Raw genomic sequence first — 27,559 nt, forward strand, 5'->3', positions numbered from 1 at the left:
AACATGATTATGTCTTATTTCTTGAAACCCATGATTGAAAATTTTATCTATTTTCCAATCTCTTGAACCAAAAAAAGGAAATGAAAATTTATTACTAGCATGATATTGAAATCAAACAAAGCCTGTATAATAATATTAATGCATATTGTACAGTTGAAAAAAATTATGCTGATTGTTTTCTAATTTTTAATTAATTTTTTAAAATATTAAAAAACTACGACAGATGCAGGAAGCTAGCTATCTTGATTGCATCCTAACATTAGGAATGCACCAAGATGGTCTGAATGGAGTAGGATGTAATTTTCCAATTATTTTTCTTTCTATTCTTGTTGTCAATGGCTGTTTCGGTCTGTCACGACCTTCCACTACCATTGCAGGAGCAAACCAAGATAGAACTCAGTACTGAGATTAAAACCCTTGATATGTAGTATGACTAATATTATCTACATAAAACAAACCTGGCTATTTCATTTATTATGCTTGTAATTTGTTTGAATCAAGGACTGAGACCCTGAGCATACTGACCCCTACCAGCCTAAGGTTTGTTTGCCTTGGGATCAGCCCAAACCGGATCCAGACCTCCTACATTGGCCAGAATCAAGGCAGATCGGGCTTGTATTGCCCCCAAACCAGACTGAACAGTGCGACATTGCTCCTGATGACTTTGCAATTGGGTATTAATTAGCTTATTCTCCACCATTTCAAGGTGGGAATGAGCTGAGGAAGGAGCCAAGATGGATTGAAATGTATTGAAATCCATTGTTGGCCTGGAGCAACGTCCAGCTAGCTAAACGACCTCCCCCCACCTCCCTCATTTCTTAAAAAATCCGAGAAGTAAATCAGCATTATTTTAAAAAAAATGGTTGGTGCTTAACAACAATGTCTGCGAGCCCTCTGGGTATTCAATGTGGCATTGAGGTGAGGGCCTATATTTGTCTAACAAAAACATCACCATGGTTATTTAATAATATTATAAATGTATTCTCTCCTTATTATTGTAAGCTATTTATTTTGAATCTTGGTAGTCTTTGGTACAATTAATTCATTGATCTCTAGTTACCTAACTGCATGTACATGCAGATTGTTAGTCTTAACAAATATGTTTTAAATGCATTTTTTTAATTCCAAGTTATGTGATGTCATTCCATAAACATGGTATGTGAAATGCATATTTAACATCAACAACCATGACTATGGCACTTAAACCAATACTCTTGGATTATTCTTGCAAAAGGAACATAACATTAAGATAACAAAGCATAAGTTACAGCATGCAAACAATTTTGGAGACCAAAATGGGCTATGCTAGGGTCACTGGCCCTCTCAGACCATACTATTATTGATATGATTGGTGCGATACAGCATGTGCCGTACCCCCACTTGGTTTTTCTTTTTTGGTACAATACCCACACTTGGTTGATATGGGTCCCATGCACGTACCTCAAATGTTGGTCTGGATTTCTAAGTTACCACAAATATATCATCATTGGCTGTTTTCCTGAAAAGATGACGGAAAAGTAATATACTGACCATCTCTAACAGTCCCATGCTTAGTCAAGTAAGAAACTTGCGATGGGCTATTGGGTCAATTTATGTCATTAAACAAGTGTGTCTCTACATGATGTCAACTATATAATCTCTGGACTTAAACTTCAAGCCTGCGCCCTGGTGGTATAACCAGTGGCTTGTACTCTTTGACATGTGCCTCCTTTGTTCAAAACAGAGAATCATATAACCAACAATATAAGGATGGGTCAAATTACAAAAGTTTCCCTATCAATGATCAAAAAAGATTTACCCAATTCAGTGTAATATATTCCTCGAGCCCATTTCTTTCGCTATGTTTTGTTCTTGCCATTTTAGCAAGCCAGTCCACACCAAAGTTGCAATCCCTCTGAATTAAGGAGAGAGATTGACCTTCTCAAAACAACAGCCTAGGAAATATTATACATAATGTTTTGGATGTAAGTGGAGCAAACACTTGGTCCGGAAAGAAAAGTGGCGATGGATCAATCAACTTCAACGATGATCAGACCATTCTCCACCTTTAATCCTTTTATTGAGACCTTCTAGGTCGGGCTATGCATGAATTTTGATGGCCTTGAGAGCAGATTGAATTGGGTTATGCATGAATTTTGCAGGCCTTCATGCTTCCTATTGATGATGGGCTCCCCCCAGTGTCTAGGAATCATCATTGGAACCATCAAAAATGGATATGTTCCATCCACTATCAGAACCCTAAATCATGGTCAGTGTTTGCCTTTCTTTGAATGTCGATGTATCCGTTTATGATAACTCCAACTTTGGCCGTCTTCTCTCAAGAATGCTAGTAAATCATGAGCTTCCATATTTCCCGTGTGTCTGGCAGTGGTAACAATGGCAAGCTAGAGTTCTCTTCATTCTCCTTGTCCAGGTGATCGCTTATTAACTAGCTCGGTCTAGTCTACGTTCATTTATGTGAACGGTTCTGCTCATTTTAGGTACCACTGCTCTGCCAGGGAAGATGCAATGAGGAGTTTCAGCATCCAGAACTAGCAGATTCTATGAAATACCTGACCGAACTTGCATATTGAAACCACTATTCTGCCAACCTTTCTATGCTTCCGGGATTTGATGTTTTCATTTCTATAGTTAAGGTGAAATAGAAATATTTTTACGCTAATTTCTTTTTTTTTTAAAAAAAAAATAATCTTGCCACACGAAGAATTCGAGGCATACGGTTGTGGGTGTTACTGATTGGATTTGGGTAGTCTTTTGAGATGGATAATAGAGGTTGTACAAAGCCTAGTTTTGATTCATATGTGGGCAATCCCTGTTAATGTCCCCAAAATGGGGGAACCGTCATTTTTATAGCAGACGCTGTAAATTTTAGTGTCTCTCTTGTTACTGCACAAAGATTTGATTTTAGGATGGATGACCATTGTTTCTACATATGAAGTGGGAACTCTCGAAACTGGTCGTCTGATCAAGATTCGAGCACCATTGTTGCATGACGCTCTACAGGGCAGAGGGCAGAGCCCATCAAATCAGACCTGCTGCTATATTGAGCGAGGCCAAATGTTTCCCAGACCTGGAAGCAGCCTCGGAATCGCGGCACCGCTCGAGGCATAACGGCCGCCTCCTCCCTCATGTGTAGGTCCACACCGCGAGTTGGGACCAATGTTCGCCGCCTTTTGGTTATTCTTGCCGTCCCAACATCCGAAAAAGACAAAATTCAGCCGGGGAGACCGAAATGTTGCTACAGTATGTTCAGAACACCTCCAAAAACAAAACAAAAAAGAGAGAGAGAGAGAGAGAGAGAGAGAGAGAGAGAGAGAAGTTTCCATTCACAGGCCAAGCACACCAAGGCACGCTGAGTGCATCCAACCTATCATCGTATCGAGCAATTTTCTGGCATCGGGTGGACCCAGATGCACAACTTACTACGTACAACTCCAAGCAGAAGAGATGATGACAATATCCTGGATCAGTCACCCTTCTGTTACAGCTGATAGATAAGAATCCAGGGCATCTCCACCGACACTTCAGGCTCAGCATGCCACGCCACAAAAATATGCATTCAGTACAGCCTTTTTTTATCTTGGACAATTTCAGTTTGTTTCACAAAGCAAATACCTAAGAATTAAAGTAAATTAAGTGGGCCCAATGGAGCCCCGGCAATAAGCAGATTAGTGTCTTAACATGAAAAGAAGAATACAGCGACGCTCCTACCCTATCCTAATCGCCCTACCAGTGGCATTTGCATAAGACAGCTTGCAAAGCTTCCAACTTTTTTTCCTCTTTTTTTTTCTTTCCCCCAAGATCAGAAGGCGGCCTACAATAACATCTGAGTCCCCACCAGTCATCATCTCCTGCCCTTTCTTATGGAATGGCCTGTCTTGCGCTTATGACGGCTGAAATCTGACACAAAACGGAACGTCTGACCGCACCCTGGCTCTTGGCACACATAGGGCCGGTCACCAGTGTGGACCCTTATATGCTCTGTTCTTGCCCACGCCCACTTGAACGTCATGCTGCACCCCTTCCACGGGCACTCGAGTGGGCGATCATCCATGTGCACCTTCCGATGCTGCACCAGATACTTGTGCGAGAAGAACTTCTTACCACATCCTTTGACAGGGCAGATGTCGCGCTTGTGCAATGTCAGATCTTGTTTTGTGCTAAAGCTCATCGAGCACCCCTCGATGTCGCACGTATACTCCCCATCCTCGTCCTTGGTTACAGGATTTGTAGCCTGTGCTTTCTTTGCTTTCCTCTTCATATTCTGCTTCCTGCCTGCCGATTTAGTCTTGACCTCTTCAATGGACTTCGATGGCCGTTTTCGGAGGCGTGTGCTCGGCCCCCCTTCAGCTTCATCTTTCAGATTCAATTTTTTCCGGCTAGCCATCTCGGCATGCTTCGAGCGGCTGCTTCTTAGAACCCTTCCACATGGTGACGAGGGAGTCCCGGCCGCATCCTCCATATTCTCTGGGTTCTCTATTTGGGTGCGTCTGGCTTTCTTGTTGCTCGTCTTCCTTGGAGGCTTCTTCCTCTTCTTTCCAGATTTTCTTGCGGCGGCTGCATTGCTAGTTGATGGGATGCTTTTGGAAGGCGCATCCTCAGAATCTGTCTCAGCCTTAGACTTTCGACTGGTGCTTTGAGAGTATAGTTTTTCCACATGATCATGCTCTTGAGCTTCATTTCCATGAGCTAAATATGGATGAACCTGATTTGACATCCAAACCTTCCCGCACCACCTACCGGCAACAACTATTTTCTTCTCCCTGCCTGTTCTCCTCCCAGATGCCTTCGGCTTTGCTGGGGAGTTGCCTGGGGAATTGCAGCCAAATGCCTTGTATATGACTGCATTGTATGGCATCTGCTTGCTGTAGAGGGGGAACTTGCTGAGATTAGCACTGTAATACAGGTTGATGCCCAATTTCACAGCCCAGTCACTGTTCATAGGTATGGCTTCCTCATCTTCCAAGGCTGCTCGGATTCTCTCTTGGTCTTCCTTAGTGGCCTCTTTGAAATGAACATCCTTCCAAGCATAATCAATTCCCAACTCTTCTGCCAATAGTTTCGCCTCTGCTTCTATTTTAGGATAGTCTGGACAAAGTTTTTGGCAAGTCACATATAAGGTCTAAAAACTTGGAAGGATGACATTTCGCAAGTGAAAATGGAAGGATAAGATTTTGCAAGAGAAAATGAAGATATTAAATCTGCAACCTGACTAAATGATACATGCATAGCATTTTAGTCTTATCATCATGACCGCTCTTGCTATAATTAGACTTCAAAGTTTACAAAAACTATAAGCATTAACATCAAGACCACTCTTTCCGTAATTCTATCAAATTCAAGACTATTTTTGCATACAACCAATGCTCAATGAAAAACAGACATCCATACGGTGAACATTTCTAGTGAGATATACAAAATATGCTAAAGCGGTAAAGCCTACCAAGAAAAATGCATAGGTATCTAAGCATTTTGGAATAACTTGATTACTGCAAGTCAGTGACTTCAGAAAGATACCTAGCATGACATTTTCTCAACCACAGAAGTGGCAGTTACATCAACATTCAATTAAAGCACCAGCCAAAAGGAACTTATTTTATTCAGGAAAAGAAACATGTAGAATTAGAGCAAAGGAAGCAAAGGCAACGAAAAGGGAAGGGACATATCTACTTCTCACTCTAGGTCATTCAATGGACAATACTAATGAAGCGTCTTCAAATTTCTAGAAGGGATAAATTGACATAGTAAGTACCTGATGCATGCCATAGATAAGAAGAGGTTCACAGGAACAATTTGAGAAGGAAAGATGAAAAAGGACTGCAACTACATCCTATGGGTTATTCAGCTATCTACAGGTTCAATAAATGATTGAACACCTTTCCCCCCTTCACTCATTAAATTGGGTCATGGGGCGCAGATTATTTTTCTTTTCTTTTGATTCCCTTTTGAGTTTGTTCCTTTAAAATAAATTTAGACAAGACTCCTACTGAGAAAGGACGAATATTAGGGGTTTTTAAAAATAAATACAAAACCTTTGGAGTATGTAATTTACGTAATTCTATGTGATTTTTTTTTTTTTGAGGAAGAGAGAAAGGGAGTCCCACCCGTATTATAGTACCTAGGTCTATATTCTTGGAGATGATGCACCATACAAGACTTGAATCCACAACCTCCGGTTGCTAGGTAGAGGCATATGACCACTAAGGCAAACCCCAATTCATAAAATAGAAGTTTACTCCGATCTTCATCTTTCACGTAATTTGTTCTTGAAGACTGAGTCATGGAGTTGGCCCTTAGTTCACGGAGATGGAAATCTTCCGAACCTGTAATTTTCAGATTCCTGTTCTACCAACCAGAAACTTGAGAAAATTAGATTTCCTATGGATTGCAGTTACAAATCCTATTTGGAAGGACTTTATGAAGTGCAAAAAAGTCATGAAGGTATGGAAGATGACTTAGAAATAAATATACAAAAGAAAAAAGTTAGTTTGTTATGACAGAAACCATAGCCAAAGGCAAAAATTATCCAGGCAAACATTTGGAGCAAAGCTCTGTTGCTTACAGGTGTAACCACCAAAGTAGCTCCTATGTAAAGGTGACAGGAATAAAAGAACTGGGAATGTATACATTTTTCAGGGTTTCCTTAAGAATTATGTTGACCTGTGTTAATAATATACGGCATGAATTTATCACAAAAAGGAACTAAATAAAATAATCTTATATCTGATATCTAGCAGGAACTTAATTTAGAGTCACAGCCTTCAAGTTTCTCCTAGCACCACTTTCAGGCAATCATAAGTGAAATACGAACTCCATCATGCATCAAAAATGAGTTGGACTGCTTCACAAAATATCAATATATCATGTCAAATGCTTGCTAGGCCTCTTACCATATCTTACATAAGACTGAATTATAGCCAAAATAAATATAAAGAACTCATTATTATTGAACATAAGATCACAAAAGGTTTTTGGACAGTACAGCGGATCATAACTTCAGAGTTCAGATTCATTTGTGAAAACCAACTATTTTGCCAATTTATGCAGATAAATGCATAAACATAACAAGAAAACATAGAGACTGTAAAGTAATAACATAACAATAAAAATGATATAGAAGTGGTGATGCAAATATATGAATATAGACACATAAAAAATAAAACAGAACTAAAAATGACAGAAAAATTAAAAATAATTAACCTGGTACCACTGATCGCAGAAATAGATGCATAAAAAGTTCCCAAACTCACCTGGATGACACAAAAGCATAATATGCACACCACCTATTGGCTGAAGTAGCTTTTCAACCTCCACAGCATGTTCAAGACAAAAAACATGCATTCTAGAAGAATCTTTGTCGCATGCTTGCATGACCGGTAAGGCTGAATCCGTCATTTTAGTATTATCAGCATTCCTTGATAGAGTTGTTACAGCAGTACCTTTTGTTGGTTCAGATGAGTCACAGCAGACATCAGGTTGAATGGAGAGATTTTCAGAACCAGAATCTGGGTTCCCCATCTTCATGCTGCTCGGATGGTTGTCAGCAGTTCCAATGGCATGGCAACCACCTTCTGCTTCCCTGTCACTAAAATCTGCTGTTTCCTCCATGAATTTTATTGAACTATTAGAAGTTGTGATTTCCCTATTATCATCTAAACTATCTGCTCCAGCAGATTTTGCATTTTCTGGCTGATTACTGCCATGGAACTCCAATTTCAGCTGGCATTTCTCTCCAGCACCAACATTTGTTAGTCTACTTGAATCATCTGAACCAACAGTACAATGAGAATTTTGAGCAGTCCCATTTTGGCAATCTGCTCCAACTAAGGACAAATCTATCTCCTTATTCAGATCCTTTCTTGAACCGAAGTTTGGATGTTCATCTGGTTTGCATGATGATGGGGAGTCCTTGATATCATTTTCATCAGTACAAGCAGACTTCTCATGCAGAATTTCTTCCTCCTCAGCGTCTGATGTATCCCCATATGCAGAAGCTAGAAGATCAAGTGCAGAGATGCCTCTCTGACCTGTATCACCAGATAGGACTTCGACACTCTGTTCTGAAACTTGTACCGAATATCTGCTACAATGAACCCAGTAATCATCCACCGTATCTTCAACATGCCTCTCAATTTGTCCTGCACGGAATTAAGTAATTAGCAAAGAAGGGAAAAATGATATGAAACCAAAGAAGCATTAGGCAACTTTTTGTCTAAGAAACATATGAAACCACTGAAAAACACAAGGACACAAATATATAGTAGTTCGAAACACATGCTTGATTCACTACTAAGAAAATACTGTATGACCATTTCTCAGATTCACAAGTAAAAACAGTCTGAAAGCTCAAAAATTTAAACTTAGCAAACTCCTCCCTTCACTGAAAGAACTATCAAGTTTCTCATCAAGATTTCTTCCAGGAGTTTTCATATAAAGCAACAAAGTGTAATCATAACTTCATAAAGTACTAAATTTATATTCAACAAATCAAATTTGCAAGTTGTCTCCCAGATCAAACAAGGAGATGATTATAGGAACAGAATAAAAGGTAATTCCTATAGCATGAGATGGCTACGTCATAGAGAGATTGTATATTCAATAGAAACAGTACAGTGAGAAGGTACTGACAGCTGATAGGACTTTATATATAACAATTTCCCATGCATCCTCATATACCAATTAGCAAACCACTAATATATGTAATTAATCTTGAATGACCCAGAATTTCATAATTATGCTATCACAAGAGTATGGTGTATGGCATGACCTGCTATATTTTCTTTATCAATTACCTGCTTCTACCATTTCATGACTACCATAATATCCTACAGGATGTTCCTGTTAGTAGATGAGAAGAAAATTAAGTACATCATTGAAAAAAAATCTAATGGCTCCCTAGAAGCATAACTGCATTTTGAAAATTGGTAATGTGATTCTCGTTCCCATGTGTCAGAATGGTTCCAGAGAGTGACTAATTAGAATACGTTCTTTAAACCATGGCTGAGTCTCCAAGTATAGCAAAACTCACATCCCACTAATATATATACCACATCTTAGTAATAGATGTAAGAGGCATCTTTCAGGTGTCTTGCTTTTTATTTTTTTGCTCTGATCTATGGTCATCTCTCCATCTTGGGGTGTGCCTGATTGCAAATAAATGACTGCCTGCAATTTGGTGCAATTCCAGTGCTTGTTTTGTTCTAGGCGCAAATTCGCATAGAACTCCAGTTTAAAGCTCAAGTTGTGCAGCTTGGTCTACAGACTTGAACAATCCTAGATTTAGTCATAGCAGTTCATAGATGAAGGCATTTATTGACACTCAAGAGTTACCGTTGCTGCTCTAGCACCAGCTTATGCAACTCCAGTAATTTAGCATCTTCAAGATCCTCAGTTGTCTTCATGGTATGTCGTACCGCCCCCAATGGCCTAGTTCTAAGCATACCGAGTTCTATTGCCCCTAAACCAGGGTGGTTTGGCGTTTTGGCACAGAACAGGGACCAAATCGGGCAATTTCGACCCAAACTAGATGGTTGAAAGCGAGTCAGGCCCCACTCCCTCTCAAATGATTGAGAGGCAGGCAAAGGTCTCCCATGCCTTGTCTCTCTCTCTCTCTCTCTCTCTATTTTTTCTCCACTCAAAAATTGTGAAAAGAGGAGATTTTAATGATTAAAGAGCCCTCTCCCCTTCCCTCTTGTCCCCATTTTTCTTTTCTTTCTTCATGCCATAAATCAGCCAAAAATGGGGAAATCCAAGGGAGATTGTGCCAAAATTTTGAATTTTAGCATGATTTTATAACAAGCTGCAGATCTACAAATGGTCTACGCAAGCCAAAATCACAATTTTTTGTTAAATATATGAACTTTTAGATTGAAAAATATTTTTGGGTTAAAAATAAGAATAAATAAAATAATGACCAAAAATTTTCTAAAAATTAGTATCATGCTTGGTGGTATGCATAATACTTGCTATCTCAATTGATAGCAATTTATTTAAATTTGGGCATAATCATATAAGTATCAACCTAAACCGAAATAAATTTTAAAAATAAGTAGTGATTAGCAAATATCCATTTTCAGACATCGACTATAACTAAGTTTTATGATAAGTTGTGCCTGATATGCAATTTGCTTGATTGAATTTATAACTGGATGGTAGTTTCATTTTAGGCAATCATCGAAATCCTAAGGAGGTTGGCGATCCAAATTCTCTCGCAGACGGTCTCCTCCAGTGGCTACAAGTGCAACTGGTCTACCTTTGCCATGATCCATAGCAGACAGAGAAATTGCCTCACACATAAGCGTTTCAACTTTGAATGACTTGGTATATGTTCATTACAATCTGAGGCTTGGATTGAAGTGTAGCGAAAAGGAAATGGAGTTGAAGTACAATGATCCACTCCACAATGATTTCATATACAATGAGGATCCGATAATTGGTTGGCTTGAGAACCAATAGCAACCAAAACTTGATGAGCCTGGATCGCCTCCTTGGACTGACCAATTTCATAGCAAGGAAGATTGGGTTGGATGCAAAACAATAGACAACTACACATGCCACACTCACATCTAGTCGAACAGCCACGGAGACTGGAAAGAAAGCCGATCATCATTGCAAAACTCCATGTCTGGGACATCCTTCTAGAATTTTGACCGACTTGTTGAGAAAAGACTACCACAATACCTGCTCTAATCGAGCAAATAGGGCTAGTCTGGGTGGTAGGTGGAGTCAAACCACCCAACAGAGCTAGGCAAACAGAGGCATCCAGGAAAAGAAAATTCCTCAAGTCAGCAAGAAAGAACAAGGAAAAGAAACTGCAGTTCCATTGCAGAGAGTGGATAACTCGTCTATTCACTCTGATTTAGAGACCAGTGAGTCCTCGAGTGGCCGGTTGTCCAGATCGCCTCATGATACCAGCGATGAGGATAATGATAGTTCGAGCAATGATGCATTTCATGGCTAGGGATGTAGTGGTGGACATGGTACAATTGCATGACTCGGCCTCAAGATCTTTGATTTATTAGTGAATTCTAGTTCAGTCATGCCACAGGATAGGGACCACAATGTATAACCTAGTAAAGCCGGCCTCTCGAGATCGTTCAGAACACGATGCTGCTATTGCAGATAACCTCGCACATGAAGTAGAATCCCTAGACGTCTCTGGATCCAACTTGGACATTAGATTCTATTCTACATAGCCAGGCTATGAGTTGCATGGATATCCTTCATTTGAGGCGTCATATTCAAGTGGCCACTGTCTTAGGCAGCTTACTGGTCAAATTTTGTTGCTTCTAGATCCGAATCAAACACCAGATCCTATTTCACATAGCCAGGCTGTGACTCACAAGAATATCCTTTGTTTGAGATGTCATATTCAAGCGGTTATTACCCTCCATCGTCTCATGCAGCTTACGAGTCAAATTTTGTTGTTGCGATCTTCGGATGGCCAGTCCGGTATCAGACAAAGGATCAACATCAAGGTGGCTGTCTAGCATGCGTAGGTAACGGGATGCAGGGATATCAAGCAGATTATGTAGAAAGGTGGAGTAACATCCAAGGCTTAAACTACGAGTGTGATCCTAACATCTACAAAGGAAATAAACACTCCATAAATTTTTAGATGTCAGTACACACTTTATGCTCGACGTCCATTGATATATTATATGTACATTTAAATGTATGTATTCATTCATTCAGTTATATGACAATTGCATTAATTATACTTCAAATCCATTTGATGACAAAAAAGACAATATCAAAATCACAAATTAAACAATCACAATGATTAAAGTAGTAACTAAAAACAAAAAAAAAAAAAAATAAGAAAAAGAATATAGTGTACCAATCAGATGATTGATATGCTATACCATATCATGTGTCAGTATAGTACTGAACTGATACTGTACCATATTGGTCACCGATTAGCACAGCACCCAGTACCAGTTTAGCAGACCTAAACTCTCTTGCCCTCTTATTTTAAGTTTCTTTTGATTAAAATCTTTAATATCATCTTTGTTAAGGCTAATGTAGTTTTTGTCGCAAATGGACTTAAACATTTTAATCATACATTTTTGTGCATGAACCATCCACTTTAGTAATCTCAAGTCCATCCGATTTTATGAGGTTTCCATGGAACACCATTCTTGATGTGCTCACAAGCATGCCATCACAACATCAAAGGACACATCTTTGCTACTGTGGAGTGATTGATTAAAACCCTATTTGATTTTGATGAGATCAAAGCAATTGAGTATATTTCTTGTTTACTAATGAATTCAATTAAGTGTTTCAGTGAAAATCTTGTCTAAGTGTCTCAAGACTTGGTTCATAATTTTTGGATAAGTTAAGAAGTCAGCTTGAACCAAAGTCTGAGACTCGAGTCGACTCCAGAGTATCACGAGTCGACTCCAAGCGTATCAAGTTCACTGGCACGGGCTCGAGTCGACTCCAGATCTGTACGAGTCGACTCCGACTGAGAACAGACAGAAGAACAGAAAGCTTCAACTCAGAACCTGTCAACGAGTCGACTCCCAAAGTGCGCGAGTCGACTCCGATGTTCACCGAGTCGACTCCAGGATAGTAAGAGTCGACTCCAAGAGGAACACAAAGAAAAAGTCAGAGAGCAGTTTTCGGGTCTGAGATTCGAGTCGACTCCAGTAAAACGCGAGTCGACTCCGATGGATGGCAAGTCGACTCCAAAGAAGGTGAGAGTCGACTCTCAGAGGAACACAAGAAAAAGTCAGAGAGCAATTTTCGGACTCTGAGATTCGAGTCGACTCCCGCAATATGCGAGTCGACTCCAAGACTCCGCGACTATCAACAGACAGAAGACCAAGTTACTGCCTCTGAGATTCGGGTCGACTCCCAGACAGCTCGAGTCGACTCCAAGACAGCTTCACATCAAAAAGGCAGAAGACCAAGTTTCGGAAACTGAGAGCCGAGTCGACTCCGAGGAAGTTCGAGTCGACTCCAAGACTGGACGAGCCAAAAGACAGAGAATCGGGAGTTCGGGCTCTGAGATTCGAGTCGACTCCCAGGATAGTCGAGTCGACTCGAGTGGATCAAATTCAAAATTGGATCCACGGACTTCAGTGGATGAGCTGACTCCGAAATTGCCAAGTCAGCTCCAGAAGTTGGCGAGTCGACTCCAGGTCAAGACGAGTCGACTCCCAGTCGTGAAGGCAATTTTAATTCAAATTTGGAACAGTTGCCGAGTCGACTCCGGAAAAGCTTGAGTCGACTCCCGCTACAGCCGAGTCGACTCCTGATCGCGCGAGTCGACTCTAACCCACCAACGGACACATTGTCAGGCTACGCAGAGTGTACAGAACGGGCAGAAAAAGCTCTCTAACGGCTAGTTTCCGTGGGGGTTGGTTTAAATAGCCACAGAAGACTGTAGCAAGGCAGAGAAGAACCATTCCACTCCAACTAATCAAGCATTCAAGCTCTGCAACGTGTTCTTCAACGAAAAAGAGGAAGATCTGCATTTACTGCATCCACCTACATCTTCCCAGCAATTAAAAGCCTTCTCCTCCTGCATTCAAGTCGACTACTCACTCAAGAGGAGACCAGAAGTTTAAGAAGCCCTTCCTCTTCTCCAACTTAAAAGCGTTTGAGGGCTCTTAACTTCGTTATTGTTCATATTGCCATTTATCTGCTTTTGAGAAGCTGTATTTTTCTGTTTGTCTCTTTTATCTACACCTTTGTCTTTGCTTGGTTCAATCGGGGCATTGAATCAAGAGTATTGAGGTTGGTTGGTGAGCCGAGTGTAAAACCAACGTGTAAGGGTTCGATTGTGATCCCGGAAAAACAATCGGAGTTGGTTCTAGTCGGTGAGCCTGGAAAAACCGACCGAGTTCGTTGTGAGCTCGTAAAACAACAAGTTTGGTTGTGAGCTTGGAAAACAACCGGCTGTAATCCAAGGGGTTATAGTGAATTCCCAAGAGAGACTTGGGGAGTGGACGTAGGAGCAAGGGTTAGCTCCGAACCACTATAAAAGCTTTGTGTTTGTGATTGCTTGTCTCTTACCATTACTCTCATTTCATACACATCACAGCAACTAATTAATCATCTTGTAAAAAGCATTAATTAGTCACCCACAAACGCTTTAATAGTTAAAATTATTTTAAAACCCAATTCACCCCCCCTCTTGGGTTGTCCATCTGGGCAACAAGTGGTATGAGAGCCTAAACTCTTCCACCCAAGAGTTAAAAGATCAAAATGACAACCCCATTTGGATCTTCCCACATTGAGGGTCAGTCCACCCAAAGACCCCCTTTCTTTAATGGATCCGACTACTCATACTGGAAGGCTAGGATGAGAATATTCATCCAAGCCCAAGACTATGAGATGTGGACCATTGTAGTAAATGGCCCATACATCCCATCCACATATGTAGAGAGTATCACGGTACCCAAATTAGAAAAGGATTGAGATGAACATGACATGAGAAAGGCACAACTAAATTCTAAAGCTATGAATGTGTTTTACTGTGCCTTAGACAGAAATGAATTCAATAGGGTCTCTACTTGCAACTCTGCAAAAGAGATCTGGGATAGACTTGAAGTGACCCATGAGGGCACAAATCAAGTTAAAGAATCCAAAATTAATATATTGGTTCATAAGTATGAACTATTTAAAATGGATTCTAATGAGACAATCACTAGCATGTTCACTAGGTTTACTGACATTGTCAATGGCCTAAAAAGCCTTGGCAAGAACTATACTAACAGTGAGCTTGTCAGGAAAATCCTTCGGTGTCTACCAAGGTCGTGGGAAGCTAAAGTGACGGCAATCCAAGAAGCCAAGGACTTGAACAAATTACCACTCGAGGAGCTTCTTGGATCCTTAATGACGCACGAGCTAACCATGAAGCAACACAACGAGGAAGAGTCCTCCCACAAGAAAAAGGTAATAGCTCTGAAATCTACTTCATCTAACAAGGAATTATCTTGCAGTAGCAGCAGTGAAGGAGAAGAACATGAGGAAGATGATGGTGAGGCACTTCTTGTGCGCAAGTTCAAAAAATTCATCAACCACAAGAAGGCTTATCATCAAAGGAGAGGCCCCTCAAATTCCTACCGCAAGGACAAAGGTAAGGAAAGGAAAAATGAGGGGATTGGGTGCTATGAGTGCAAAAAGCCGGGACACATCAGAGCTGAGTGTCCCTTACTAAAGAAGGGCAGCAAGTACAAGAAGAAGAAAGCCCTTGTCACCACCCTATCAGACTCCGACACATCATCTTCATCATCGGATGAAGAACAAGAAGAGAAGGCCAATTTCTGCTTCATGGCCAATGAAAATGAGGTAACTTCCGAAACACAGCTTGATTTTACATTTGATGAACTTTATGATGCTTTTAATGAATTAATGATAGAATATAAGGCAATAAATCTTAAGAATAAAGAACTAAAAATAACTAATCAATCATACCTACATAAATACGATAAATTAGTTAAGGATAAGGATTTAATCACCAAAGAAAATATAGACCTTAAGACAAGCAACCAACTTTTAACTCAAAAGACTAATACCTTAACTAAGGATAATGAAAAACTAACTAAGGAACTCTCAGAACTTAAAAACCATAAACAAATCTTAAACAAGGATCTCACAAAAGAACTAAATGATCTAAAGGCAGAAAATCAAACACTAACCAAAGAACTTAACAAATACAAACCCTTAGTTGAAAAATTTACATATAGCTCAGAAAAATTGAATATGATACTAAATAGTCAACGAGCAGTATTTAATAAAGCGGGTTTAGGATATCAACCAAGAAATAAACAAAAACTTCTTAGTAACTTCTTTGTTAAAGCTGGGAAAAGTAAAACTAAGAAAATAACCTGCTTTTATTGTGGAACTATAGGTCATAAAGCAAATGTGTGTAATTTTAGGAAAGGTAAAACAAAAAGAAAAATTAAAAGGGTATGGGTTCCAAAAGGAACCAACTTGACTAACCATGAAGAATCCAAGAAAACTTGGGTACCTAAGATGACATGATTTGCTTGTGTAGGAGTGTCTTGCAGCCAAGGTCAACAAAAACTGCTGGTATTTGGATAGTGGCTGCTCAAGACACATGACGGGTGATAAGGATCAATTTTTCACCCTTGAAGCTAAGAAGGGAGGTGCTGTGACTTTTGGAGACAACAACCAAGGTCACATCATTGGTATTGGTAAAGTTCAAATCACCCCTTCTACTTTTATTGATAATGTTAGATATGTTGATGGTCTTAAGCATAACTTGTTAAGCATTAGTCAATTATGTGATAAAGGGTATGATGTTATGTTTAAACCATCACTATGCATTATAACAAACCCTAATGACAATAGTTTAGTCTTTAAAGGAATTAGACGTGGAAATGTGTATGTTGTAGACCTTGAAGATCTTGCAAAACATAACCAATGTTTAGTTGTTAATGAAACTAAAGATAATGATGCTAGTTGGTTATGGCACCGTAAGTTAGGTCATGCAAGCATGGACACAATAACTAAACTAGTTAAAAGAGATTCCGTGATAGGTTTGCCAAAATTAAAATTTGAAAAGAACAAAATATGTGAAGCATGTCAATTTGGCAAACAATCTAGGAACTCATTTAAATCCATAAAATGTGTCTCTACCTCTAGACCTCTAGAATTATTACACATGGACCTATTCGGACCAACTAGAACAACAAGCCTAGGTGGAAATAAATATGGTCTAGTTATTGTAGATGATTATTCTAGGTACACTTGGGTTATGTTCTTAGCACATAAAGATCAAGCTTTTTCAGTATTTAAAAAGTTTCATAAGGAAGTAACCAATGCTAGAGATACTTCAGTAATAGCCATTAGAAGTGACCATGGTACCGAATTTGAAAATCAGTTATTCAATGAGTTTTGTAGTAAAAAGGGAATAACTCATAATTTTTCTGCACCTAGGACACCACAACAAAATGGAGTTGTGGAGAGAAAAAATAGAACTCTAGAGAAAATGGCTAGAACTATGTTATGTGAAAGTAACCTCCCTAAGTACTTTTGGGGAGAAGCCATTAATACTTCTTGTCATATATTAAATAGAGTTTTATTAAGACCCATTATAAAGAAAACACCTTATGAACTTTGGAAAAACAGAAAACCAAAGGTAAACTACTTTCATGTTTTTGGATGTAGGTGTTTTGTTCATAATAATGGAAAAGATAATCTAGGTAAATTTGACTCTAAATCTGATGAGGGCATATTCTTAGGTTACTCTACGACTAGTAAAGCCTATAGAGTCTTTAATAAAAGAACCCTAGTTATAGAAGAATCTATACATGTGGTATTTGATGATTCTAGTGACATCTCCTCTAGTAAGAAAGTTAATCTTGATGATGATGCTGAAATTTTTGAAGAAAAGATAGATGAAATGACATTACAAGATGATAATCAAAAATTGATTGAAGGAGCATCATCAAGCCAAGAGGCTATTGTGGATCATGGGCTAACTAAAGCTTGGAGGTATGCTCACGGGCATCCTAAGGAACTAATTCTAGATGACCCATCTCAACCGGTTAGGACTAGAGCATCCCTTAGGAATTTAAATAACCATCTAGCGTTTGTCTCACACTTTGAGCCCAAACATATAGAAGAAGCCGAAAATGATGTAAATTGGATAAATGCAATGCAAGAAGAATTAAACCAATTTACTAGAAATAAAGTGTGGAATCTAGTTGAGAGACCTTCTGAATATCCAATTATAGGTACAAAATGGATTTATAAAAATAAACTAGATGAAAATGGAATCGTAATAAGGAATAAGGCTAGACTAGTAGCAAAGGAGTATAATCAAGAAGAAGGTATAGATTTTGATGAAACCTTTGCTCCTGTAGCTAGACTTGAGGCTATTAGATTATTATTAGCATATGCATGCTCTAAGAACTTCAAACTATTTCAAATGGATGTAAAAAGTGCATTTTTAAATGGGTATATTAATGAGGAGGTATATGTAGAACAACCTCCTGGTTTTGAAAATCATCAATACCCTAATCATGTTTATAAATTGAACAAAGCACTTTATGGTTTGAAACAAGCACCTAGAGCATGGTATGAGAGACTTAGCAAATTCCTATTAGAACATGAGTTCTCTAGGGGTAATGTAGATACAACTCTTTTTCTGAAAAAGAAAAACCAAGATATGCTGTTAGTACAGATTTATGTTGATGATATTATTTTCGGTGCTACTAACAATCGTCTCTGCGAAGAATTTGCTAACTTGATGCAGAGTGAATTTGAGATGAGCATGATGGGAAAGCTGACTTACTTCCTTGGACTCCAAATCAAACAATCTGAAGGAGGCATCTTCATCAATCAAGCCAAATATATCAAGGAGATGCTCAAGAAGTTTGATATGGAGGGAAACAAATCAATCAGCACCCCCATGAGTTCATCATGCAAATTAGACCAAGATGAATCAGGTAAATCTGTAGATCAGAAACTGTATCGAGGTATGATAGGATCCTTATTGTATCTTACTGCAAGTAGACCTGATATTATGTTTAGTGTTTGCATGTGTGCTAGATATCAGGCTAATCCTAAAGAATCACATCTAGTTGCAGTTAAGAGAATTTTTAAATATTTAATAGGAACTAAGAATATAGGGCTATGGTACTCTAAAGAATCTAGCCTAAACTTAATAGGATACACAGATTCAGACTTCGCTGGATGTAAGCTTGATAGAAAAAGTACCAGCGGGTCGTGTCAATTTCTAGGAGAAAACCTTATCTCATGGTTTAGCAAGAAACAAAACTCGGTTGCATTATCTACTGCTGAAGCTGAATATGTTGCAGCCGGGAGTTGTTGTGCTCAAATCTTGTGGATTAAACAACAACTAGAAGATTATGGCATTAAACAAGATAAAATTCCCATTAATTGTGATAATACAAGTGCCATTAATCTAACTAAAAATCCAATTCAGCATTCAAGAACTAAACATATTGAGATAAGACATCACTTCATAAGAGATCATGTATTGAATGGTGATGTGACACTCCAATTTGTTTGTACTGATGATCAATTAGCAGACATTTTTACAAAACTCCTAAGTGAAGAGAGGTTTAGTGTGCTTAGGAGGGAATTAGGAGTGATTGATCCATCCTAGTGGTAGTTTCCACTAGATTCATTGATTTTGATGATTAGTTTGTGGTTAAAATAGAGTTTCTCTTCAATGATCATCAAATCAGATCCTAATTTAGTGATTTTCCCTCGTTTGGCACAAACGAAGCATGATTTTTAGGTGCGTGCCAAAGTTAGAGACGACTCGAGTAAGTTTCAGAGTCGGCTCCTAAAGGGGAGTCGACTCGCGCATTTGCGGGAGTCGACTCGCAAAGATGGCAGCAGAGGGGGAGACGACTCGCATATAGTCGGGAGTCGACTCGAAGTCTACAGGCGCATAAGGAGAGTCGACTCGCGCATATTCTGGAGTCGACTCGAGGTCGAGTCGACTCGCGACTCAGTGGAGTCGACTCGCAGTCGGGATCCGACTTTTTAACCCTAGATTTGTCGTTTCGAAAACACTTTTCTCTCAAGCCGCCACTGTTCAAAAGCCCTAGAGCCGACTCCTAGGTCGTCCCCGATCGTCTCCAACCCCTTTTCCGTCGATCTTTCACCGGTTCTTCGATTTTTTTTTTTTTTCATCCCTTCCTAGGTCGCCCCCGGTCGGTCCCAAGCCTCCTCCGTCGACCTTTCTCCGTCCTTTAGGTTTTTCATTCCGTCTAGGTCATAATGCCGCGTAAGACCGTTGTCCGGAAGAGGTCCCGACCCGAGGCCGGTCCCGAGCGGCGCTCCAAGGCGCGGCACGATCCCGCGAGGCAACCACCTCCGGCTCGTTCTCCGCCTAGGGCGGTTCCCGCGAGGCCATTGGCCGGGAAGGCCGTCACCACCGGGAGATATGTCGATTTCGACTATCTCTCCCGGGAAGGGTTCACCATAGGTGATAGGCTTAGGGCACAGGGATTAGAGTACTTCCTCACTTTAGATCTCCCCACTTACCCTGGCCTTGTTAGAGAGTTCTATGGTACCGTCCATCGGGGAGATGGGGGTATCGAGGGCACAGTAGCCGGTGTCCCTCTGTTTGTTACGGAGGATCTTATTGCCCACATCCTCCACCTTCCATTAGTAGGGGTGGCTCCCACACACCCTGAGGACAGGGTTGAGGCCCTTACGGCCGTTCTAGGGCATCCACCCCAGTCACCTCTAGACGAGGTTTCTGCTAGCTCACTTCCGATTGAGGTGAGAATCCTTTTGAGTATACTGTCTAGGTCCATCTTCCCTAAGACAGGGAGATTTGATTTTGTAAATGAGAGAGACCTAGCTCTTATGTTTTATATTCTTCAGGACACCCCGATCAACTTCCCCAAACTCATCTATAGGTATATGTGTGAGCCCCTAGATAGACCTAGGCTCACCCTCCCATACGGCATGATATTCACCCTTCTGTTTAGGGAGTACGAGATTCCCATTCCTGAGGGGGAGCCCTTTCGCGCATTGCGATGGACTGATCGCACGCGTGCAGGGACCCTACACAGGATGGGGTTTCGAAAGAGAGAGGGGATCTGGGTTAGGAAGTCGTCCCTCACCTCACAGACCACCAGACCTTCCCCCAGTCCTGAGCCCGATTCAGACTACCCAGACCTTCCAGACCATCCAGATCTTCCATCCACTCCTGCTCCTACCACCTCAGCCGGACCCTCCTCCTCAGCCACTCAGCCTATGGAGGTCCGGATCTCGTCTGAGCAGCTCCGGGAGCTGCGGCAGGAGATAGTCCGAGATCTGCTCCAGGAGCTCCGGGGTGCGGTGCCTACTCCCTCTCCTGCGCCCACATCTTCCGCATTGGTCCCTTCCCTGACAGCCGTGACAGACATGACGGCTGAGGTGCGGCAAGAGATATACAACATGAGGACCTTGATACAGGCCCAGTTCCACAGCATGAGTGAGGTCACGAGCACCACTCGACAGATGCGGGATGACATCGGCCGTGACATGTCCACCACCACCGCAGGGGCCGAGCGCTTGTCGAATGTGCTCATCGACAAGCTGGACGGACTGCAGAAGTCAGTACTCGAGCTGGATACGACACAGAGCAGGGCCATCTAGGCCATCATTCGCCAGCTAGAGAACGTGACCAATGCGGTCCAATCACTCGTGGAGCGCATGCCTCGAGGAGATACATCCTCGAGAGGAGGAGTCACATCCTCGAGAGGAGGAGATACATCCTCGAGAGGAGGACCTACATCCTCGAGGAGACCGTAGCTACTTTTTGTATTTTGCTTTGACATGTATTGCTTTACGTTACTTATTGTATTCTGAAATGTACTTACATACAAATTAATACAATGAGTAGCCGCATTTTTCTTCAATAATGTGCCTTTTGATCTATGTTTGATTGTGTGTTCTGTTTACCTCCTTTTTGATATGATGACAAAAAGGGGGAGAAATATGTAAAAGGAAGAAAAATATGTATAAAATATGTAAAAGGAATCAATGGAAATCAATAAAAAGATAAACTCTTAAAAACACACAAATTTGTTCTAAGTGGATTCGGTACCCCGAGGCTCATTATCTCTCTTTTGGGGCTCCTAATGGAGTAATCTCCAGAATCTATTCAAGGGATATTCGGAGATTAGCTGAATCCTACTCAAGAACAAATTGACAGATTTTCCCTCTAAAAACCAAAAAAAATTCAGTTCAAAAACTTCAAAGCATTAAAAGGAAATTCAAAGAATCAAAACATAGTAGAATACATATGTTGAGGGGGAGAATCTGAATTTTAATCAAGCAAAATCATTAATGACATATAAGCCAAACAATTGATTGTATAATATGAAGGCTTATATAATTCCAAATGAAAGGGGGAGCTTTAACTCCGAAATTTATTGTTTCACTCCTTTCAAGCTTGGATAAATTGAATTACCAGACATTTGAATTCATTTATGGATTTTATTTCATTGTTTATTGTGCAATTCACTTTACATATACTCAGTGTTTTGTCATCATCAAAAAGGGGGAGATTGTGGAGTGATTGATTAAAACCCTATTTGATTTTGATGAGATCAAAGCAATTGAGTATATTTCTTGTTTACTAATGAATTCAATTAAGTGTTTCAGTGAAAATCTTGTCTAAGTGTCTCAAGACTTGGTTCATAATTTTTGGATAAGTTAAGAAGTCAGCTTGAACCAAAGTCTGAGACTCGAGTCGACTCCAGAGTATCACGAGTCGACTCCAAGCGTATCAAGTTCACTGGCACGGGCTCGAGTCGACTCCAGATCTGTACGAGTCGACTCCGACTGAGAACAGACAGAAGAACAGAAAGCTTCAACTCAGAACCTGTCAACGAGTCGACTCCCAAAGTGCGCGAGTCGACTCCGATGTTCACCGAGTCGACTCCAGGATAATAAGAGTCGACTCCAAGAGGAACACAAAGAAAAAGTCAGAGAGCAGTTTTCGGGTCTGAGATTCGAGTCGACTCCAGTGAAACGCGAGTCAACTCCGATGGATGGCAAGTCGACTCCAAAGAAGGTGAGAGTCGACTCTCAGAGGAACACAAGAAAAAGTCAGAGAGCAATTTTCGGACTCTGAGATTCGAGTCGACTCCCGCAATATGCGAGTCGACTCCAAGACTCCGCGACCATCAACAAACAGAAGACCAAGTTACTGCCTCTGAGATTCGAGTCGACTCCCAGACAGCTCGAGTCGACTCCAAGACAGCTTCACATCAAAAAGGCAGAAGACCAAGTTTCGGAAACTGAGAGCCGAGTCGACTCCGAGGAAGTTCGAGTCGACTCCAAGACTAGACGAGCCAAAAGACAGAGAATCGGGAAGTTCGGGCTCTGAGATTCGAGTCGACTCCCAGGATAGTCGAATCGACTCGAGTGGATCAAATTCAAAATTGGATCCACGGACTTCAGTGGATGAGCTGACTCCGAAATTGCCAAGTCAGCTCCAGAAGTTGGCGAGTCGACTCCAGGTCAAGACGAGTCGACTCCCAGTCGTGAAGGCAACTTTAATTCAAATTTGGAACAGTTGCCGAGTCGACTCCGGAAAAGCTTGAGTCGACTCCCGCTACAGCCGAGTCGACTCCTGATCGCGCGAGTCGACTCTAACCCACCAACGGACACATTGTCAGGCTGCGCAGAGTGTACAGAACGGGCAGAAAAAGCTCTCTAACGGCTAGTTTCCGTGGGGGTTGGTTTAAATAGCCACAGAAGACTGTAGCAAGGCAGAGAAGAACCATTCCACTCCAACTAATCAAGCATTCAAGCTCTGCAACGTGTTCTTCAACAAAAAGAGGAAGATCTGCATTTACTGCATCCACCTACATCTTCCCAGCAATTAAAAGCCTTCTCCTCCTGCATTCAAGTCGACTACTCACTCAAGAGGAGACCAGAAGTTTAAGAAGCCCTTCCTCTTCTCCAACTTAAAAGCGTTTGAGGGCTCTTAACTTCGTTATTGTTCATATTGCCATTTATCTGCTTTTGAGAAGCTGTATTTTTTCTGTTTGTCTCTTTTATCTACACCTTTGTCTTTGCTTGGTTCAATCGGGGCATTGAATCAAGAGTATTGAGGTTGGTTGGTGAGCCGAGTGTAAAACCAACGTGTAAGGGTTCGATTGTGATCCCGGGAAAAACAATCGGAGTTGGTTCTAGTCGGTGAGCCTGGAAAAACCGACCGAGTTCGTTGTGAGCTCGTAAAACAACAAGTTTGGTTGTGAGCTTGGAAAACAACCGGCTGTAATCCAAGGGGTTATAGTGAATTCCCAAGAGAGACTTGGGGAGTGGACGTAGGAGCAAGGGTTAGCTCCGAACCACTATAAAAGCTTTGTGTTTGTGATTGCTTGTCTCTTACCATTACTCTCATTTCATACACATCACAGCAACTAATTAATCATCTTGTAAAAAGCATTAATTAGTCACCCACAAACGCTTTAATAGTTAAAATTATTTTAAAACCCAATTCACCCCCCCTCTTGGGTTGTCTATCTGGGCAACAGCTACATTAGATAAAAATAACACTTAAGTATCCCATTTACCTCCTGATTCTTCTAACAAGATAGCTAATAAATCATAGTTTTTACATCCATGGATAAGGATAGGTCAAGTGCAAGCTTTATGCTACTTGTATCTCACCCTCTAATATCGAGGGCATGAACAATCTTTGAATTAAGCACTGCACTGTATACTGCAGCAACAATTGTGCTACCCCCATTGCAGCAATGGTACACTGTCTTTAAGTTTTCATTGCAAATATATTTTAGTGGGCTTGTTCTAGACCTAAGGTGCCTGTAGTATAGGCAAATATGGAATTGACGATGTAGGACAAGAAACAAAATTGTTCCATTCAGTCCATTGGATATGAAATACCAACTATGTGCCTTACCTGGAAATATATGAAGCACTGTTAAAGAATATGATGCTAACAGAAAGAAGAAATTTCTTGGATCTGAGATTGTGCAGGAATACCTTTTTAAGTGATAAAATAGAATCAAAGACCAACCTGAGGACTTGAGGATTCTTGTTATACTAGTTTATGGCAGGTCCCCTGATGTTATTTCTTCAGTAAATGTAGACTGATTTGGTTCTACATTTGTTGGTTTTCCATGAAGAAAGAACATCTTTGCATTATGATTTCTTAGACCATAACAATAGCACATCCATGTTCCAAGTTTCAAAAAACATGGCCTTCCCTAACTCTTGTCCACCATGACCAACACGTCTTCTTATGCTATCACTATGACCTCTGCCTCACCCAGCAGAGATGGCAAAAGTAGACTGTCTCCAACATCAAAGATGAGGTGCATGACGAGGCACGTTGATGGACGAGCATTTTGAGATACATTGTGAGGAAATTTTCCTTGCAAATTTTCGTAATTGAAGTCTGGTCAGAAAGAAACTTTGCCAATTGGAACTCTTTTTTCACTACTTTTGCTTATTGAGGTAGTTTGTTAGAGGCTTGCAGACAGTCAACTCCCGTGAGCCTCTCAATGTACATCATGGCTTTTAGTAACTTGATGATGCTAAAAAATCCCCTGGCAGACCTTACCGACCCTTGCTATATACTTTTCAATGAGCATGTGACTCCACAAATCTGCTTAGCAATGTCAGCAAACAAGCATTATTACAGATAGACGGCTTCACACTATTCCAGAACCAACTCATCAGACAAGAGCACTCTCGAGTCTAATCCAAGAATTGTTATCGATCTAGGGTTTACTGAAAACATGTACTAAGCTATTATATATTGGATTAAAACATTAATTTGTAGTTCTTAGCTGCTAAATCTTATTATAGTGCGAGCCAACTAGAGTACTTCAACTCATACCACATAAGCAAGTCATCCACTTCAGATGTTTTTTAATTTTCAATCTCTAAAGTTGGAAAAGGAGGGGAAGGTCTCACATGATTGCAAATCACGAGAAAGAATTTCAAAATGCTCACAGTAACACCAATGAAATCCATTAGAATTTATTTAACTAAAAAATTATGAACAAAGATTGTTGGCAAATCCCAAATCAGTCAAAAAAGGTGATGGTAATCTTTATCGTAACACCAAAGAGTGGCTGTTGACTCCCATTAAATTTCCGCATTTGTCCAATGCTAGATCATCTACTTATGGGCTGTTTAAAGTCCTTTGACAAGATACAACATACTCTTGTATAAATTAATGTCTCATCAATCAGGGGAAAACACCATACTGAGGCCCCACAGATCCATAAGCCCACAAAAGACATCCTAGGGCATAAAACCATTTTATATCACTGGATTTTGTCTAGCTTCATATGCTCTAAGAAATCACATTCGATGGATTTTAGAATGGAGGATTCAGACTTAGCTCAACAGGGAATTTCTTTGAAGAAGTGTGGTCCACAGAAACATTTTGTTGTCTCAGCTAGGGCCAGAAAAATGAGAAATGTTCATTGAACAGAAGAATGGATTTCATAGTGCTCCCTAGCAACAATTGTCTATCTTTTTTCTCTAAATCTTTCTTTTTAATACAAATTAGCAACAAGAAAACAAGACTTTGGCATTAGGTGGTTCCCTAAGTGACCAGGGGTCTGCACCAACCCCCTTGATCACCTTAAACCATCAGTTGACCTACTTGGCCTGTCAATCTTGGAGATATTCTTTCTAAATCTTATTCAAGATACAACCTAAGATGTAAAAATAACATATATACCAATTAACTCCACTTCTAAAATGGAATCATTCGTATAGGAGCATACAAATCGTAATGTAAGTTGTTTTATAAACACAAAACCTTTTAAATAACTTGGAGAGGATTATTTCCTGTCACACCACAAAATTCAATGCAGGAATCTATGCTTTTTTTAAGTTCTAAGAAACGGAGGAATACAAAAAAAGGAAAAAAACTATTCATCTGACAAATAAAGACAACCCAGATGTCCCAAATGCCTGTTTTTTGTTAATATATGGCTGGCTGACAAAGATAGAAAGAGGCCATTGGTGAAGCACACTAGGATTATAGGAGACATGTATCAGTAAATTTGAACCATTAATCTAATGTGGTTGTATTACATATTACTTTATATTCTTTGGCATTGTACAAAAGAAATCAAGATTAGGTAAGCACAGAAATACTTCTTACAAATATTGACAGATATAAATTATTAAATAGAATAACAGATATCATCAATCATGAAAAATGCTATTAAGAGATAGATATCTATTAAACATATCCACAAGTATGAAATATAAAAGAGGGAAATGAAATAGAGAGAGAGCATAAGACATTCATATGCTGAGCTTACCCAAATCTGAAACCAAATTATAATTGCCTGTCCTCCTATTTGGTTTTTTGTTGATGTCTCTTACTTCTCCAGAATCATCAATATGATCACCAAGGAACCACAATCAGTGGACATGAGGCATTTAGCTGCTGCTTCTCTTGGTTGAACAAACAGCCACACAAGCAAAACTCAAAATTCCACATGTCACACATGACAATAGTTCCTTGATCTAGCAGCCCGTCACCTTGGAACGTACCTTCTTTTTCACCTTCCCCGTTCTGTGAGTCTAAGAAGAAGTGTAGAAATCAGCAGTACCAAATCTGCAAGTTGCTGACGAAATTATCTTTCCTTGGCAGACAGGTACAGAATTTCCTTTAAGTGAACTGGAAACCACTTAAGTCTCTGATCGCCCTGCATTCCATCCTAGCATATCATTGGAAGGTAAAAGTCTTGATGCTTCCAGTGCTTCCTGGTGACTGCATAAACCAAGTGATAATCTTGGTTTTACCTTTACTTGAGATCTGACAAGTGAATTTGAACACAAAGGACTGTCAGGTCCATTTTGTGGAAGTACTACACAGGAAGATCCTTTATCAAGAAGAACACTAAGTAGGTGATTATTTTGAATCACACTCTGAACAAATATGTTTTTCACCATCTCTTCTCCTTCTCCTTTCATTTTATCCTTCAGTCTGGAACTTCGTGGTTCACTTCTGTTGCCCCTGGGCATCCTAAAAAAACAAGAAAGAAAGAAAGAAAGAAAGAAAAGAAAACCCATCCTTTCACATAAACAATAGAAGATA

The 27,559-nt window shown here is 40.2% G+C and overlaps 1 protein-coding gene across 1 annotated transcript; it reads right to left on the reverse strand.

Annotated features, from left to right (window-relative positions):
- Positions 1-3,532: 3,532 nt before the first annotated feature.
- Positions 3,533-27,559, reverse strand: LOC120104622 (lysine-specific demethylase JMJ705-like). The gene is made up of 5 exons (XM_039116071.1): positions 27,167-27,559; positions 27,013-27,034; positions 26,778-26,871; positions 7,251-8,138; positions 3,533-5,088 (listed from the first exon to the last, which is right to left on the reverse strand). Exons 1-5 carry the CDS (start codon positions 27,532-27,534, stop codon positions 3,845-3,847), a joined length of 2,616 nt encoding a protein of 871 aa, XP_038971999.1. The 5' UTR covers positions 27,535-27,559; the 3' UTR covers positions 3,533-3,844.

The sequence above is a fragment of the Phoenix dactylifera genome, unplaced genomic scaffold (genome assembly GCF_009389715.1).
Source record: "Phoenix dactylifera cultivar Barhee BC4 unplaced genomic scaffold, palm_55x_up_171113_PBpolish2nd_filt_p 000046F, whole genome shotgun sequence".
NCBI lineage: Eukaryota > Viridiplantae > Streptophyta > Magnoliopsida > Arecales > Arecaceae > Phoenix > Phoenix dactylifera.

What these genes read in the sequence shown, in the direction of transcription:
- LOC120104622 (XM_039116071.1), bottom strand. Translation starts at nt 27,534, where the DNA reads ATGGGTTTTCTTTTCTTTCTTTCTTTCTTTCTTTCTTGTTTTTTTAGG. An exon ending in ATGCTAGGATGGAATGCAGG is followed by an intron (nt 27,035 to 27,166) that starts GCGATCAGAGAC and finishes TTAGACTCACAG; the next exon opens with AACGGGGAAGGTGAAAAAGA. An exon ending in TATGCTTTTGTGTCATCCAG is followed by an intron (nt 5,089 to 7,250) that starts GTGAGTTTGGGA and finishes AACTTTGTCCAG; the next exon opens with ACTATCCTAAAATAGAAGCA.